This window comes from Corvus kubaryi, unplaced genomic scaffold (assembly GCF_017639235.1).
Source record: "Corvus kubaryi isolate FWS band 111438036 unplaced genomic scaffold, C.kubaryi_AGA036_p1.0 37385, whole genome shotgun sequence".
Lineage (NCBI taxonomy): Eukaryota > Metazoa > Chordata > Aves > Passeriformes > Corvidae > Corvus > Corvus kubaryi.
The window spans coordinates 29,174,370-29,192,144 of NW_024581127.1; the positions used below are offsets into that span (position 1 = coordinate 29,174,370).

The 17,775-nt window shown below is 42.8% G+C and overlaps 1 protein-coding gene across 1 annotated transcript in view; it reads left to right on the forward strand.

Moving 5' to 3' along the window:
* The first annotated feature begins 4,469 nt into the window (after positions 1 to 4,469).
* The window catches only part of TG (thyroglobulin), a 149,626-nt gene continuing 136,320 nt past the window's right edge, over positions 4,470 to 17,775 (forward strand). Inside the window, exons 1-8 of the mRNA XM_042036167.1 lie at positions 4,470 to 4,887; positions 6,475 to 6,583; positions 7,433 to 7,530; positions 7,990 to 8,193; positions 8,423 to 8,582; positions 12,951 to 13,057; positions 14,162 to 14,305; positions 16,095 to 16,280. Of these exons, the coding sequence (XP_041892101.1) occupies positions 4,803 to 4,887; positions 6,475 to 6,583; positions 7,433 to 7,530; positions 7,990 to 8,193; positions 8,423 to 8,582; positions 12,951 to 13,057; positions 14,162 to 14,305; positions 16,095 to 16,280 (1,093 nt within the window). The 5' untranslated portion in view covers positions 4,470 to 4,802. The remainder of the gene's footprint in view (positions 4,888 to 6,474; positions 6,584 to 7,432; positions 7,531 to 7,989; positions 8,194 to 8,422; positions 8,583 to 12,950; positions 13,058 to 14,161; positions 14,306 to 16,094; positions 16,281 to 17,775) is intronic.

Here is a 17,775-nt window from a genome sequence, read left to right on the forward strand (position 1 = left end):
CGTGCCTGGGCTCCCATTCCATGGACTTTTCTTCTGGCGAGCTAGTGAGTGTTTGAGTATGTTTTAAAGCGTTAGGGAATCTTCAGCTGCATGTTTAGCCTGTAGTTCATAGGTTATGTGCAGTCATTGATACTCATTTTTCTACACTGCAGGGCTTGAGGGAATCTTCAGTTGTATTTTAGCCTTTAGGCAAATGATACAATCAGTAAATTATTTACAGTACTGATTTCCTTACTGTATATGGCAAAGTAATTAGAAGGTTTTTCTGTTTCTGAACTGCTTTGGTGTTTTAACAATTTCAGGGTTTGAGTTTTGCAATGCACTTCATTCTTTACAGTCAATGTCTTTCAACAACATGTTGACAGTGATGGCATCTCTTCTTGTGGGCAGACATCTGCCTTCTAAGGGTGTTTTGTGCCTTTGTACCATGTCATTAAAAAGTATCTTTTAGTTTTTACTTTTAGTGATTTAATAATATCATCCACAAGTTGTTCAAGACACTACTGTGGTAGAAAACAAATAAGCTAGCAATGCTAAGGAAGTTCTTTTGGGCATCCTGTGGACAAAGGCACAAATGATAAACAGCAGATGAATCAAATTGGACAGAATCTCACTAAGCTACTGATACAGAATTCTTTTTTTGTTCACAGAAAAAGTAGATATGATCATAAATGTAATGAACTTAAAAATTTTAATTCTGAAACATTTTAATCATTGTTGAAGGGACAGTCTCAAAGCAGGCTCTCAAATTTAAGATACAAGAGCAGATTCAGATCTTGGAGCAACACACTGAAACATTTTTTTCAATTCTTAAAGAAGAGGTTTCCCGAGTCAGACCATTCATCTGGCCAGCCCAGTGTCTTGTCTGCAGTAGAAATAGGATGTCAGATCTATACAAACATACTGTGAAAGATCTGTGCAAATTGGCCTTTCCCTAAATGTATCTTTCTCTTCTAGCAAACTGAAGTTTCCTTTACCAAAATTTTTAAGAAGTCCATTGGTTTTATCAGTCACTTGACAGATCTGGGCTCCCCAAGTTTAATCCATCTTTTTTCATTGGTGGCTTACTGAATTCACAACTTTGTTGTGTGCCAGGAGCTGTGTTTGTCCTTGAACTTCCTTTCTGACTCCACTGGCTCTACACCGTTGCCTTTAGTCCAGAGAAGGTTAAATACTTCATTATTGAAAAGACCCAAAGCAGTTTTGTCCCACCAACACCAAGAGTGTGGCACCCTGTTGCTGTCCTTGTGTGACTGGTGGTGACTTTTCTCACTGCCTCAGCTGTTTTTTGTCAAATATTGAATTGATTCAAGGTACAAATCCTGTGTGTCACTGCAGGTTGCAGACTGGCTCCTGCTTGGGATTTCAAACCAATCTGCATTCCAGGTGTTGTGAGAATAAAATACCTATTTTTCTACCTGGAATCACTGTGGTACTATTGGATAGAGGAAAACTGTTATCTTCAATGAATAAGTAAGAAAAAAAGCCATTTTACATGTCCTAGAAATGGTCAGTTCCTGCAGGGACAAAACAAACTCAAGTATCTTTCACAGGCTTCTTTAGGTCTTGTCACCAAAGGCACTTTTCCAAATGGTAATTTATAATTTAAAATTTGACAAGTCCTGTGCCCACTTTTCTGATCTAGGCAAGTTTAGCGTGAAATTACTGGAACCTCCCCACTGTTTTTCAGTTTGAAGAATGTGTCATGTATAAAGTGAATACACCAAAAAGTGTTTTATCTGGGGCTGTCATCTTGTTGTCTTTTAATTTTCCATCACATGAGGACTTAATCAGAGATGATAGAGATAAGTGCTTCAAAAGGAAATGAATGTGCTGAATGTAAACCTTAGTTCTCTATCTGTAAGTGTAATAAATGGTGTTAGTCTGTTTTTATGTAGCTTTCTTAAAAGGTGTGAGAGGATTGTCCAACACTGGTGCTTTATTTAACACAGAAAAACAATTTATTATTTAAAATAAATGAACTGATTGATGTGAGCATAATTTCACAATGTTTTCAGTTCTTAAAATTTGCTTCCAATTTGCTGCCTCATTTTGGGGGGTCCCTCCAGTTCTTTTTTTAAGCTAAGGTTGACTTCTCAGGCTCAATTTAATTTGGGTAAGAGTAACCTTTCTGTGGATACAGATGTCTGTGTATTTATATACAGGAATCATTTATCCCTGAGCCTTTCTAAATGTAAAATTGCAGTTGCACAAACTGTCTCTTCCGCTAAGAAAGTGTATGCAAAACTGGAACGATGAATAAATGTCTGCTTGTCCCTTGAGGTTTGTGATTTCAGTGTCTCATCTCACTGACCTTTATCTTTCCCCTAACAGTTATAGTTTGTAGTATAGATTAAGTAGCTTTTGCCATTGTGCACAACAAACAAAACCCTCATTTCCAGCACTAGAGTAATTATTTTGAAGACATTATAATTTTAAGGCTGTATTGCCACAGGGGTGTTTTCCACTTACTCCTTTTTTGCTCTTCATTGATGAGCTAATTTAAGATGTTACTCCGTCTTTTCTCAGGTGCTAAAAATAGAAGTCAATTCCATTGTCCCTTCACTGAAGGTTATGCAAGGATTTTCTTTGTATTTGATCAGCCATAGATAGACAAGTGCCTCTTTTTCTCTGATGAATGTGAATTCCACATACTGCTTTGTAAACAACTTTTTTTCCTTTTTAATCCACAGGCTCTTGCATCCCCTTGAACGTGCACGTACCAAGATGCCCACTTTGGTTTGATGCACATCTAGAAGTGGTTTAAGTGATGCCAATTGCCAAAATTCCTTTTCTCAGTTTTATGAGAGGCTTTTAAGACTTGGCTGTTCTTCCCAACTTGAGTAGTTCATAGGTTGTTTTCTGAGTGTTTATGAAGGAAAGAAAAACCGTCTTGGGAATCAACACTATGTATATACTGTGAGTTTGTGCTTCTTTCTGGTAATAATAGCCCTTTGATACTTCCTGCTTTCCTGTCTGCCTTACTCCATTATCAGCCTTTTATAGCAAAGAATAAAGAAGGAAAGTAAATAGTGACCTTAATAAATAAACTCCTTAATAAACTCCTCTCCCCATTTGCTGTGCAAGGAACCTGAATGACACTTTTCTAGTAACTTTAGAAAATTGGACTAAATCAGTATCACAGGCCCCCAGCACACTCTGGGGATGTTTCATGGGCTCGGAGACATCACAGCACCTGTAAGCACCAACCCTGCTGCCCATGCAGAGCCTGTCATGGCACTGGACTAGGCTCTTTCTTGTTGCTCCCCTGTGTCTGCCCCACTGTGTGGGGGTCAGACACAAACCTGAGGCTCTTGAAGCATCCTTGGATCAGAAATACATGTTATTGACAAACTTTTCTTCTTTCCTGATTTAGCCATCCTAGTGCTAATACTGGTTATTTAGTTGGATTCTTTTTTCTTTTGCTCTGCATGGGTGTTTCCCTACAAATGCTATGCTAATCCCGAAATTCAGTTTCTTTCTGTGTCTGCTTCATCAGGGCTGTTACAGGATTTGTCATCTTTATGCCTCTAAAGGTTGCCTTTTCTTGGTCTGTCATCTACACTGGACGTGTTATTCATCTTTTCCCAGCTTGATCATTCTGCAGACTGTTGACTTTGCTCAAATCCAGAATAGGTTGCTTGAAAGTAAATTCCAAATACAGTTCCACTCATTTTTAAAAGCACAGTCATGCTAAAGCAAGCTTGTGCTGCTCTTGGAGATCATATTTACCGTATTCATCAAACACCATGGCATGGCAGTGGTCTGCAGCCAGCACAGAAGAATGCTTGGATCACTGCTGGCACACTCTTAGTCTGTGGGAGAGTATCAGCAGAGTTCTTTCTAGGCTGTCTAGTACCCATGAATCACAAACAAGAGTGCTGCTCTCACTTTTTCTTGAAATCAACTTAAATCCATGCGCTGTTACTATTTAAGTAATTATTTGGGGCTTATTTATCCGACCACTGCTGTACATGTGAGGGTGAGTTCTCATAATTCCTGGTGCAAGTAAATGCTGACTCACAGTTACAAGAGGTGGCCAATTAATGATTGAAACTCTGGAATCAAAGAAATAATATTTCCCATATGTTTTAGGATGAGGATCTTGCATGTAATTAGTACCAAAAAGCTTGACTTAACAGTCCTCATGGTCATACTAGTCGTACAGCTAGAAGATGAAGCCCAAGAAGTGAAGCTCCTTTTGTCGGATACTTGGCTGTGTTAAAGTGCATGGTGCAAGTGGGAGTAAAAGCAAAAGATGGAATGTAATTGACTCTGATCCTCGATTCACTTTAGTCAGTGGAGCTGCATCCATACTGTTTTTCACTTAATAAATAACCGCATTATGAGTTATATTCACTCCTAATGTGCAGCACCCAGAGGCCTAACTCTGGTCTGTCCCTCAGCAGGCTCAGCTCTCTGGGAATGCAAAAATGTGCACTTCCACTGGGGAGTGCAGAGCCTGGCTGCACCCTGGGGCAGGTCAGAGCCAGAGCTCTGCCCAGGGTCACACCAATATGCTCAATTTACTTGCTGGAGCCCCCCTGCCACCCACTGTGCCTGCTGCCACTCGGCTCAGTTGTGCTCCCTGGAGCGGGGATGAGAACTGGCTGAGGAGAGCCAAGAGGGCAGTTCCAGCTGAAAGGGCCTCTTGCAATTTGCTCAGAAGCATCATGTGCGTCACTCACACCATTCTGTGCCCAGCCACCAGCACAGAAGTGAACCCATCCCCGTGATGGGTGCTATAAAAGGGCTGTGAAGGCTCTGTGGGGTGCACAGAACTGCCTCACAGACAGAAGGGGATGGGGCTCTCCCCTCACAAGATGGGCTCCATCCCATTTTGCACCCTCTGTTGCTTTATTAGCATAGCAACAGCCAATATATTTGGTAAGTACACTTGTCCTTCTCCTCTGCCTGTGCCCAAGGGTGACTGTGATCTTTGTACTGCTCTGTGTGTTGTCCTGATGAAATATATAATGATCTTGAATCTTTCACACTGCAAACTTAGCTGGTTATTGAGTGCTATGCAAACTGAGTCTGAGCTCCAGGTTAAACACTAAACTGTAAGGATCTGTAAGTGGTCAGGTTTACCCGAGTTTGTACACCTGGATTTTGGGTGGAAAAACCCATTTTCTCAAGGGCTAGAGAAGGAGCATAGGTAAGAAAAGGTGCTGCTGCAGTGTTGTGAAGGTCCCCAATCACATCTACTTGTATGTGCCATCATCTAATTTAGGCTTGAACTTTAAGTTATTGGATATCTGAGTGCTGCCCCCAGTTCTTTGGCCTGAGTTTCATAGTCCTGCACAACCAGCAATTTGAATCACTGAATTAATTAGTCATTTAACTCAGATGTCTTGGTAGACCCTCTCTAGCACTGTGCACAGGTATCTCCACGCATCCCAGAGCAACTGATGTTTGAGGTGACAACAGGGAGCTTTGCCTACATGTAGTTTCCTAGAGATGAGATCACCTGAAATTTTGCAGTCTCTTGAAAATTTTCACATGGTCTTAAGGGGACACAGTAAAAACTCATAGAAACAGGTGTGATTGAGAAGCACTAGAAGAACAAGAATCATCTGTAGCAGTAGAAGTTCATGAGTTGCAAATTATTTCAAAAAGCATTCAGAATACTTATGATGTATTTGCACTGCTGTGTGTGATTGTGCTCAGACCAAATACTGGCTTAAGCCAACCTTTGGACTAAATTGCTGTATCTGTGGGTTTGTTTTTCTGTATTTTTATAAACTAATCAGTGGTATTAAGAGCATGACATTCATCAGACTTTGAGGGTGTAGAAAGTGTCAGATCAAGTAATCTGTTCTGTAGGAAAGAATTTAATGAATTTCATTTTTCTACTAAAACCACAGCAAATGCAGCTTTGAATGCATTAAAATTTTTCTAGATGGCTTCAGTAGTTGATCATTTGCTCCAGTGAAAATTGAGAGTGCTCCTAATATGAATTAGTCTGATGCTACTGCTAGAAATTGATTTTTTTTAAATCTTTCATGAGATTAAGAAGCAATACCTCTCCTTTTGGTGAAATAGTGAGTGACTTAGCTTCAATAAAGATTAATTACTCAGAAACTTTAATAGTGATGTGTGTGGTTATGCAAAGGGCTCTTTTGTGGTCATAGGCATAACTAAGTAAAGAACCCCAAGTACCAGAAAATTATAGCCATGCCAGTACAGAACAGAGCTGAGACTAACTAAACACAGGCCTGGGAAAGGGGTTCACCACCATGTGCTCATCCTGCAGCTGGCAGAACAGTGGGTTTGTTCAGTACCTCCCTGTGCTGTCCCACACGGAAACCCACACAAGGAACAATGGGGAAACAGCCAGGGAGGACCCCTGAACCTGGGACTGTTCTCCTGCAGCACTGGCACAAACAGGGGTTTGATGAGAATGGGCTTGTGGTGAAACCACCCTTAGGTGTTTTAAACCAACTCAGGTTTTTATCTTCTTGCTGTTTTCAGAGTATCAGACCGATTCCCAACCATTGCGTCCATGTGAACTTCAGAGGGAAAAGGCTTTTTCAGCAGGAGAAGCCTTTGTTCCTCAGTGCTCAGAGGATGGCCAGTTCAGGTAATTCATCCCTGCTATTAATGTGCTGGTGTGTGACATGACCTTTATTGGTAATGAGAGTTTTAGCCTGTCTTGGAGAGCCACTGTATCCGTGCACTGGAGAATGGGAAGTCCAGAAGACTTGAAGTGACTTCACTGAGCCATGTCACAGATCCAGCCTCTCCCAAATGAATTCCCTGTTGTTGGAAATAATCTCTGGGTTAAGAGGTCAGTTTAACATTAACAGACTAATCTTGGCAGCATTATTTGCATGTTAAATACTTGGTGCAGTTTGCTGTCTTCCTACACATGCTCATGGGTGAATGTGTGAGCCAGCTGGCACAGCTCAGCCAAGTGACTGAGAACTTATCCACCCTCGTAAGTGGCACAGTCAGGTTTCTTTCTAAAGGCAGTAAAGGAACTAAAAACCACACAGAGAACAGTGATTTAGGGAGCAGCATCTTTCTTGAAGGTTCAAGAAGCTAAAAAGTTAAAGTTGAGGCTGAGTACAGATTGTAATTTCTTTACTATTGTTATTGCGTCTGGTGGCAACTGTGACCATTCTAGATTTGACTTAGAAACAGTCTCAAAGTGTTTGGTGAATCTCAGATAATGAGAATTAGGGTTCTGTCCAACCTGCTTGCTTCTTCAATGACTTCAAGTCACATATCTGCAATCCCTGAAGAATTCAGAGAACTACTAGAATTAAGGGCTCCCACTGATTAAAGTCACCAGAAATGCAGCCCTTGCCAGTTCCATTATTTGTGATTTTAAAGTATTTGACATGGTTTGGTTTGCTTTATGGTTTTGTTTATGTCTGGTACTGACTACACACACAAAATAAAATATGTTACTTGTGATCTTCTTCAGGACAGTCCAGTGCAGTAGGAATGGTCTTTCCTGTTGGTGTGTAGATGAGAATGGTGTTGAGGTTCCTGGCAGCAAACAGAATGGATATCCCATATCTTGTAAGTAAAAAGTTTCTATTTTTGCTCAGATTGAGTAAAGAACCATTTCAATCTGCATTTAAAATGCTGAAATCCAGAATAGGCTAGCCCCAGACTTTGATGGACTCTAGTTTGTGGTAATTTTCTAGGTCTTTCTAGTGGAAGTTCTGGAGTTTCTTCAGGGTTTATCACGGAAACCTGATACACCTGGATATCTGTATTTATGAAGGTCTCAGTAAGATAAATTGTGAATAAACGATTGATTTAGTGTAATGGCTTTTGAGTTGGAGAGTTTCAACCCCATCTGTGGTGGGCTTCTCTGTACCAATTTTCATAACCTCAAGTCCATCAATGTCCTCATGCCACCTGGGTGGCAGGCTCAGAACTTGTAGTTCTGAGAAAACTCAGATGTTGCCTCGATAAATGATTCAGTGCCCAAGCAGAACCTTCCTCTAACAGTGCCCCTCTCTGGTACTTCAGGCTTGTCCTTTTGCCAGCTGCAAAAGCAGAGGATCTTGGTGAGCAGATACATCAACAGCAGCAGTATCTCCTACATCCCTCAGTGCCTGGATTCTGGGGCTTTTGACAAGGTGCAGTGTGACATGGAGCTGGGGCAGTGCTGGTGTGTAGATCCAGAAGGAATGGAGATTTATGGCACCAGACAAAGAGGAAAGCCAGCACAGTGTAAGTAATATTCAACAAAATGATGGGTTTTGTAAGTTTGAAAGGTTTGGTGTGAATAGGGACATGTAAGATTATTGAGTCCAATTCCCTGCTCTTCATAAAAACAAGATGATGCACCTCAGTGTCCCTGCTCAATGTAATGAATGTAACCCCTTTTTAGACAACAGGGTGGCCATTCAGCTGTTTGTGGGAAGTTACACAAATAAACATTACCTTTTTTCCCCATCAGGTCCAGGGAACTGTGAGATCCGAGACCGTCGCATTCTGCACGGGTTTGGGGAGAAGAGCCCACCACAGTGCTCAGCAGACGGAGAGTTCCTGCCCGTCCAGTGCAAGTTTGTCAACACAACAGACATGAGTGTTTTTGATCTTGTTCACAATTACAACAGGTAAGAGCTCAGGCTTCTGAAGCAGGAAGGTAATCCTGCATGCCCCTTCAAGGCACTGTCTGACTGCTTTTTTGTGATTTTTGCCTCATGAAGCCTTTATTCTGTAACTGCACACAATGTTATTTTCTGTTGAAGAACGGACCAAGTGAAAAAACTTTTTCTTCTGAATTAAATCTGCTGATTTAAAAAAAAAAAAAAAAGTATTCCATCCCAGCAGTTTAATTGGTGTGTCCTCACACAGCACTGGATACCATGTTGTGATCTGTATTTGGAAAAGTAGCCAGGGCTACTTCTGAGACAGACAGACAAGAGCAAATAAGATAAATACAGAAGGAACAGAGAAATTTGGATATATGTATGAGGTAGGAAATACAATTCCATATGGGAGATGAAAGCAGATGGACAAGTGGCAACATGCAAAGATGAAATTCTGGGGTTGCTCACACAGGTGAACCAGCACGTGATGGACAGCTGTGCTGTGCACAACTGGCTTTAGGTGGTTGCAGAGGGTTGGGGAATGTTTCAGAACACCGGGTGAAATCCTTGTCTGTGGGGGCAGGAAGCTGTTGTCCTGTGGAGGAGCTGGGAATTAATACTGTGATGGAGACATAAGGGATGGGCAAAGGGAACTGCTGGGAGAGGAGTTTGTGTTGGTGCAGATATTCAGACTCTCCAGAGAAACCTTTTGGTGTCCCTAGAAGTGCCACTGACTCGGCACCTCAGTCAGCACCAGTTTCCCTCATGGAGGGCAGTGCAATAAACATAGCATCTCGTTGTGACTTGGCTCTGTAGCAGCAAAGGCATTTTATTGTAAATGCCAATTTTGCTGTTTGGAGGGATTTCTTTTTTATTTTTTTCTTTTTTCTTTTTTCTTTTGTTTCTTTTTTTTTCTTTTGAAAGTCAGATCTGAACGCACAGTGCAAATTTGTCAGCGCTTCAGGAGAGGTTATTCTGGTGAGAGCAAAATAATCTGGCTCTTTTGTTTGTTGGTCTGTGGAGTGTGGAAATGCTAAAAAAGCAATTACAGTGGAGAAATCAATGCTTTAAATTGACATTTTTTTCCTCCCACTGGGAGATTTGCCTGCAAAGACCTGTGAGATTGGATTTATTTTCTATGTCATGTAATTAATCACAGCAGGATCATTTCACTCCCAGCTGTCTGCCTTCTAATTATGGCATTGGCTTAACCTATTGCCATCGTATCTGAGTATTTCAGGTCATTAATATATTTATTTTCATACTATTCCTGCCTGAAATGTCATTATTCCTTCCCAAAACCAGGGCAGAATATGGAGTTGAAGGGATGAGTTCCACAGCAAAGGACTGTAGCTGGACAGGGGTCTAAACCTGTATTTTATGTTCATATGGAACCAGTGGAGCAACTTTCTTTGGTTCCACACACTGATTTTTGAAATCTAGAGATATCATCCTAACTCTCTTTCCAAATTATTTCCCTAGACCTTCATAAATATCCCAGAATAAGCCAGTATGTTAAACCACCACTCCCAAACAAACAAATGGAGAAACTCAGAAGTTTAGAGCTAAGACTTTCCCAAAAAGAAGACTTCCAAAAAGAAAGATGATCCCAAATTTCCTGCCTCACCCTGAGGGCTTGGCTGCTGTTACTTATTCTGTATGGACTGTGTCCAGGTCCTGCCTGGATGGGCAGCCATGTAGAACACCCTGTAGCAGACTGATGGGAATTATCAAAAAATCAAAAGTCAAGGAAGATCTTTCTACTTTCTTGCTATAATCAGTAGTGAGTTGTCTTTGCTGGAAGCCAAGAGCAGAGACTCAAAGTTTGAAGAAAAGTTCAACAACATCACTTTTATTTATTTTCCTGTGTTTTTGAGTGTGAGCCTTCTTGTTGAAACACATAGAGACACTCTAAGTTTATCCATAACTTAAATGTAGTCACAGTTGATTTGGACTGGCTCTGATAAATGAGGAATTCTACATTATTACTACATATCTTGAGGGCTGTTAAAGAGTCTGAGAAAAGAAAAAATGTGGTCAGAAGTGGGTTTTCCACATAAGGTGAGAAAAGTTCTGCTCTCTTGTTTGTATGGGCCTAATTTATATCTGTTTGTAATTTATTTAGCTTTACTCTCAAATTGCAACAAAAATAACCAGAATGTCAAGATGTGATTGCGCATCTGCCCCAAAGTAGCATAACTGTGCATGTGACCTCTTAATGTTGAGGATGAAATAGGCAGGATCCACTTTTTTCATTGAACCTGTTTCACTCATGTAGAGGTTCAGAGGCTGAGGTGATGAGCTCCAAGAACTTGAGCAGTGTGGAGAAATTATCATATTCCTGACTGGGCAGTGGGCAGTGCATGATAATCCAGGGCAGCTGAAAGGTCTTGAAATACTCCAAGATGTTTATGTGTACACTGAAGACCATAGGAATATGGTATTTATGTGTTTATACCTTAAATTGTATTGTTTTCATGCTGTCAGAAGCCCCTCTGGGCCCTGAAGTGTGACATTTTAGTCTCTCTCAGCATGCCAGTGTCAGCAGTGGAGCAGGATTTGATGATCCAAAGTCGAGGGAGTCAGTGGACTTTTAATCTGAAGATGTAGAAGGATGCCAGGGCAAAGCAGCACTGCACAGGGATGTGCAAATTCTGAGACGGGAGCACTGCTGGGTAACACTGGGACAGCCCTGAGGTTACAGCCCCTTCCTCTGACAGAGGGGCTGCTGCTTTGTGCATTCCCAAGCTTTGATGTCCTGTGGAAGCAGTAACATCTTCAGCTCTCCTGACAGGAGGTGGTGCAGCTCCCAGGAGTCACCTCTCCTATGAAGACAGGCTGAGAGAGTTCACTCTGAAGAAGAGAAGGCTCTCAGGAGACTTCATAGCACTTCCAGTATCTAAAGGGGGCCACAAGAGAGATGGAAAAGGGCTTTAAACTAATGTAGTGTTAGGACAAAGGGGAATGGCTTTGGGAAGGGGGTAGGTTTAGATTTAGATGTTAGGAAGAAATTCTTTCCTGTGAGAGTGGTGAGGGACTGGCACAGGTTATCAGAGAAGGTGTGAATGCCCCATCCTTAGAAGTGTTGAAGGCCAAGGCTGAATGGAACCCTGAGCAACTTGGTCTAGTGGAAGCTGCCCCTGCCCACGGCAGAGGGGTTGGAACTAGATAGTCTTTAAGGTTCCTTCCAACCCAGAATGTTCTATGATTCAGGCAGAGTCTTGGAGGTGGCAAAGGCCCCTTGCTCTGCACCACTCACCTGAGCACCAGCTCTGAGCCAGACAAGCATTTCATTGCTGTTCTCAGGCTACTCATGCTAGAGCATCCCTGAGGCTGCTGGAGTGTGGCACTGAATTAAGCCTGGTCACAGTTTCACAGGATGGCTTGTGAACTGCTTTTTCACGGTTAATCAGTGCCTAATCCACCAATATTCTCATTACTGAGTGTCCTTTCTTGGTAAAATTCTAATTTGTGTAACTCTCTGAATGTCTTTAGCAGAAAATTCTGCTTCCCTGTTGCTAGGTTTTCCCAAATAAGCCACATGCATCTGGAACACCAGACCTTTATAGTATTTCAGGATAACGGGATGTGCCCTGAAATAATATGATTGTTTTAGAACTTGTCACTTTGAAACTAGGAAAACTTATCTTTTTCCTGAAGAAACCCTAGGATGTCTGTCAGTTAAGACCACATTTATAATATTTTTTCCAACTCTGACCCTATTAAGTTTCTGTCTTAAATAATTGCTTTGCTGGAATCTGGCTGTTGTCACTCCTCGAATATTACACTGGAAACCATCTCTTTGATCTCCAGAAGCAAAAATCAGTCTTGTAGCATGTTAAAACCCCTTTCTCCTTCTCCTTAATCAATTGAACCATGCCCTGAAAATGGAAGCTATTAGCGACGTTTTTATCAGCTTTTGTAGTTAATTCAGTGCAGAGAGCATACGTGGCATGTAAGGAAGGGGAAGCAACCTGTTATTTTAGGCATTCTGCCATCCCGTGCAGATTTGTGGAAGGAGCTAATGAAAGGGTGTTGCAATAACATTAAGCCAACGCCCGTCTATTTTACACGCTTTGACAGGCTTTCAAAGGTGAGAATAGAATTGAAAATGAGTGTTAGATGCTGAGTACATGCTTAGGAAGGGTCAGAAATCTGTCTGAAGGGAGATTACCCCCTATTTGTTCAGAAAAAATGGCATTTAGGAGACTTGTTACTCTGCTGAAAGAGCGATCTCGCTCATGTCAGAGCTTGGTTGCCAAAAGGAGACCGAAGTGGCCTTGTGCTCTGCAAACATCTTTCTCCTATAAAATCAGGAATGAAGCAGCTGATACTTTCTCATTATCGATGGGCCTCCCTGGGCTCTTCACAGCAGGCTACTTTTTCTTCCAGGCTCCCAAGGGCTTTCCAAAAATTTAGCTCCGTGAAGGAAACGTTCCCTGAGATCTCTGGGTACTGTTACTGCGTGGACAGCCTGGGGAGGGAGTTAGCAGACACAGGTAAGTGCCTTCCAGCATCTCATCCTTTAATCTGGGAGGCGCTGAATTCCCAAGGGAACAGACAAATAACAACTATCAGTCTTCAGATTCATTTGGAACTTCAGTTTCATTCTTGCAAGGGGTAAGACCACTGTGACCAGTGTAATGCCCATGGGAAGGGCTGGAGCTCACTGATGAAATCCCACCCTTTGGAGCAAGAGCTTCAGTCAGCAACAAGTGGAGTTGGTGCCTGGGAGCTAATCCTGTCCTCTTTGGGATGTGGAATAGGATTTCTGAATGTCCAATTTCTGCCCACACTAGAAAGCAGTGTCATATTCGATATGTCCTGTTAGCAAAGCCAGGGGAATATGAAGGGCTGAAGAATGAACTCTTTTCTTCTTGCTTAGGTAGAATAATGGAATTGTTTGGGTTGGAAGATACCTTTAGAGAACATCTACTCCAACCTCTCTACCATGGGCAGGGACATCCTCTTCTCTCATGACCTCAGGATTTAGGCATGTTAGTAGTTAATGGGACACTTCAGAAGAATAAATGGTCTTTTGTAAGCAAGGAGGAATGAGGAGGTTGAGGACTTCCAGACCTTCCTTATACTGTGGTTTTAATTTGTTATTTTTTTTTAAAGGGGAAAGATACAAAGCACAATAGCTTAAAAAATTTAGATGACAGATGAGAACTTCAACATTTAACTCCCAGAAAAGAAAGAAGTTCTCAAAAAATTTGTGCACTCACTCAGAGAAACTACTGACTGTCTTGGTTTTTAGTATGCAACCAAAATGACTGGTAATTGTTTTTGGTAACGTCAGTTTCCAAAATACCATCAATTTCTTTAGTGCAACCTGAACCTAACAAAACCACAGCCTACTGCCAGTTATGGGATGTTTCCTCTGCTTGTTTTGGTAGATGTCAGGACATAAAGGTGGTGTCTGGGCACCCAGCACTTGGGTGCAGGATGTGGTGCATTAGGGTTATGTGGTATAACTCCACATTTGACTTGTTTAGAGAACTGGATTTACTTTCCCTGAGAGTCTCCCAGTTTTGCTCCTGTGGTATAAGGTTGACTTCTGTCTTAAAAGCAGGCCCTGTCTAAAAATCTGTGTTTCCCAGGCTTGGAACTGCTGCTAGACGAAGTTTACGACACGGTTTTCTCCGTACCAGAGCCTGCCCGCACGTTCACAGAGACCAGCATCCATCGGATCCTGCAGAGGCGATTCCTGGGGGTCCAGCTGGCCACCTCTGGCAAGTTCAGGTGTAAGTAGCACCCCGGTGATGCCCTCTAAATTAGGTGGCAGTTTTGGAGCTTATATGTGACATCTACTGTTGAGGAGAGTGGTTCTAGGAGTTTTTTGCTCTAAAATCATATAATATGACAGTTTGAATGAAAGAATCAAGGTCCCTGAATTGCAGCTGGCTTTTATTCTCTGCATTGTATGTTCTTTACCAGCAGATTGTACCTGTCCTCTGATCAATGCTTTCCCACGTGCCTGCAGATCACATTATTTGAAATCCCATGAACTCTCCGTATCTCTTGGCCTGAGATTGCGGAGATGGATTTGTTGATTTATTAAATTAAAACCCTCAGAAAATGCTCCCTAATTTATGTTGGTATACTCAGAAATAGGAAGGATTTTACACTGACCATAACATACTCCATTCCCAGGAGACCACACAAGAATTTGTAGAGCCTTAGTCAGCAAGGCTGAACTTTTGGATCTGCTCTTGGGCCCATTCCTTCCCTGGTCAGGGCAGGCACATGGGGAGGGAGTTTCTCTGCCTACAGGCAATGAACTCTGCAGGACAGGAGCTCAGGTACCTCCTCCCTCCTAGACCAGAGCCCAAAACAAACTGCCTTGGCTCTTGGGGAGTGTTTGAATCCTGTGTGATACTTCACCCTCCCATCCAAAGTCCCAAACTCCTCTGACATGTGTCTGACTCTTGCTAAGGAGTTGCATCACCAGAAATATTGAGCAGATACTGATAGCAGTCTTCTGGCCATATAGTCACACAGTTTTTCTGGCTTTGGGACAAGCTGATCCTTCTGGGGAGTCTGGAAAGCATCTTCCCTCTGCACTGCACAGTGGTTTTGGCTTAGCTCTGACTGTAGCTGGGGCTGCAGCAGCTGTCAGCACAGATGAAGCTGTACCAGCCACAAGATGGAGATGTGACCTCGTTCATCAGCCACCGAGGGGGATGCTCTGGTGACTTACGCAGCTCTCACACTGTCACCCGAAGCCACTCAAATTAGGAACGTTGTCAGAGTCCCCTCGTTGAACAGCTTGCTCTGACATGGTGTTCTCACTGCCTCACACAGGTAGCTGGGTGCAACTGGAAAGTTCTTGAAGGTGAGAAGTGTTTAGGCTGTAGGATTCAGGTTGACATAAACAAGCAAAATTTGTGTTCAAAGTGTAAAGTCCTGTATTGGAGAGATCATACCCCAGAAAATTTACTTGATGAAATTTTGCCTTCTCTGCCATTAAGGCCAGTTTGACAGGAATAGGGTCTTCAGTTCCCTGCAGAGGGAAATAGAGAAATGAGGTGGGCTCAGCCCAAATCTCCACAGTCAGGTGCAGACCTGGTTGCAGGAGCAATGCCTCATTCTCTCCTGAAACATTGATGTTTGCCTTCAAATCAGTCCCCCAGGCTGCACATCTGTCTCTGTTGACCAACTTTGCTTTTGCGCTAAGGGCCAGAGCTCCCCCAGCCTCCAGCATGGTTCCCTGGGAGAGATATTCCTGCTCTGCCTACTTGCACCTATGGCTGAAAAATGTGTTGAGGTTTTATCTTCTGTTTTTAGTTTTCAGAAATCAATACCTACAGTAGAAAACCATGGGGCAAACTCTTCAAAGGAAAAGAGGATGGAGAATTTGTGTTTTGAGCTGGTGACACTTGACGCATCACTGAAAACGATCAGGAAATTAAACTTTTTTTCTTTTTTTCCTTTTTTTTTTCTCTTCTCCCAAATAGGCAGCAATGGGATCAAACAGAGATGGTTCTGAAGCTCTAAGCTTTCCCTGCTTGATGCGCACTGTTTTCCTTGCAGGCCCCTCGAGGTGTGAGGCTGAGCGTTCCGCAGCCCTGCGCTTCCAGCACCCCTTCGTGCCGTCCTGCGCCGCCGACGGGGGCTACGCGCCCGTGCAGTGCCACCAGCGGGGACAGTGCTGGTGTGCGGACACCCAGGGCCGAGAGGTGCCGGGCACAAGGAGGCGAGGACAGCCCCCTGCCTGTGGTATGTACGGGATTTGCCAAAGGAAAAATGAGCCCATCTCTCAGTGTCTTTAGAAAGAAACAGAACAGACCAAGTCCTTTCCCGGCTCTGACAGATACAGGTGTTCAAAGATCACAAAACCTCCCTGTGGTTAAGAGTCACATTCTAATAAATTATTAAATATCATACTGCTTTTATTTTCTGTTATGACCTTTCTTTAGCCTTTTAGTTTTGCATATGGCAAGGTTTTTCTTTGCAGCTCTGATATCTGGCTCTTGACTCCAGGAACCAGGGTGTTAAGTGAGAATATCTGAGGTAATATAAGGAAGCAAATGATGGTGATTTTGTGTTTTGCCTCCTTCCTTTGGTGAAATGCTGTGGAATTTCATCTCCCATCCTTACTGGATTTTTTCCCAACTCTGTCACTGCATATTTTGCCATGAAAACTGCTAAATCCTGTAAAAAACCACCCAACAAACAATTCAGAAAAGGTCTATAGGTTTGGGCTGTAAGAGATTCCACAGGGAATACACTATCAAATCAGTGTCCCAAATGGAAATGACAGCAGAAATGTCCAGGGGCCGGAGGGGAGGAGGAAAGTTAAAAACCTTAGCTCTGAAGTGCACTACCTAAATATTCAGGATTGTGCTGGAGGGCTGGGGCACAGGGTCTTAATGTGGGGGCTGCCTTGGGGGAAGGCAATTGCTCTGTCTGTGAGACACAGCACAGCTTCCCACGCAGCTAAAAAAGAAGGAATCTGCCCTAGGTGCCATGGCTCCAAGTGCTCAGAGCGCTCTGGGCACACACAGGCTTACTGTGAAATGAAAACTTCAGCGTGCCTTTGAGGCTGATCACCAAGGATATTGCGAGGGAACCTCTGAGAGGCCTCTCCATATGTTGGGACTGGTTGTTTTCTCTTTGAGTATGCTTTGCTGACCCCTCCTGATAATTTTTTGAGGGGGGGAAGAAAGGGGGAGGCAATGACTTGAGGCTGCTTGCAGCTTTTATTGGCAGGCTCAGGAAATTTAGGCAGGGAAAAATTTCTGCAGAGGTTCCACAGATTAACTCCTGAGAAGGTATTTCATGAGGATATAGCTGCAGTTTTTTCAGACAGCTACATGCCATGTGTGTTTCTCCTGTTCTCCTCTGTTTTATTTCATGTTCAAAACCCATGTAGATGTGGTACTTAGGAACACAGTTCAGTGGTGGGCCTGGCAGTGCTGGGTTAACGATTGAACACAATAACCTTACAGGTCTTTTCCAACCTTAATTATTCTGTGATTCTTTAATGTCTTTGGCTCTCACACTCAGCATTGTGAACACTGGAGGAGTCAGGGCCATAGGTGCGGGATTCTCACATCACTTGGGGCAGCAGGCAGTCCTGATAGGGACATGCTTCTTTTCAGACCTTTTACAGTAGATTCACCCCAGCAGTTCCTTTTGTGTTTATTCTTTCTTCCTCTGCTTTGATTTGATTCAACATTGGGTAGGAGGGGAGAGTGTTTATGGCCCGTGA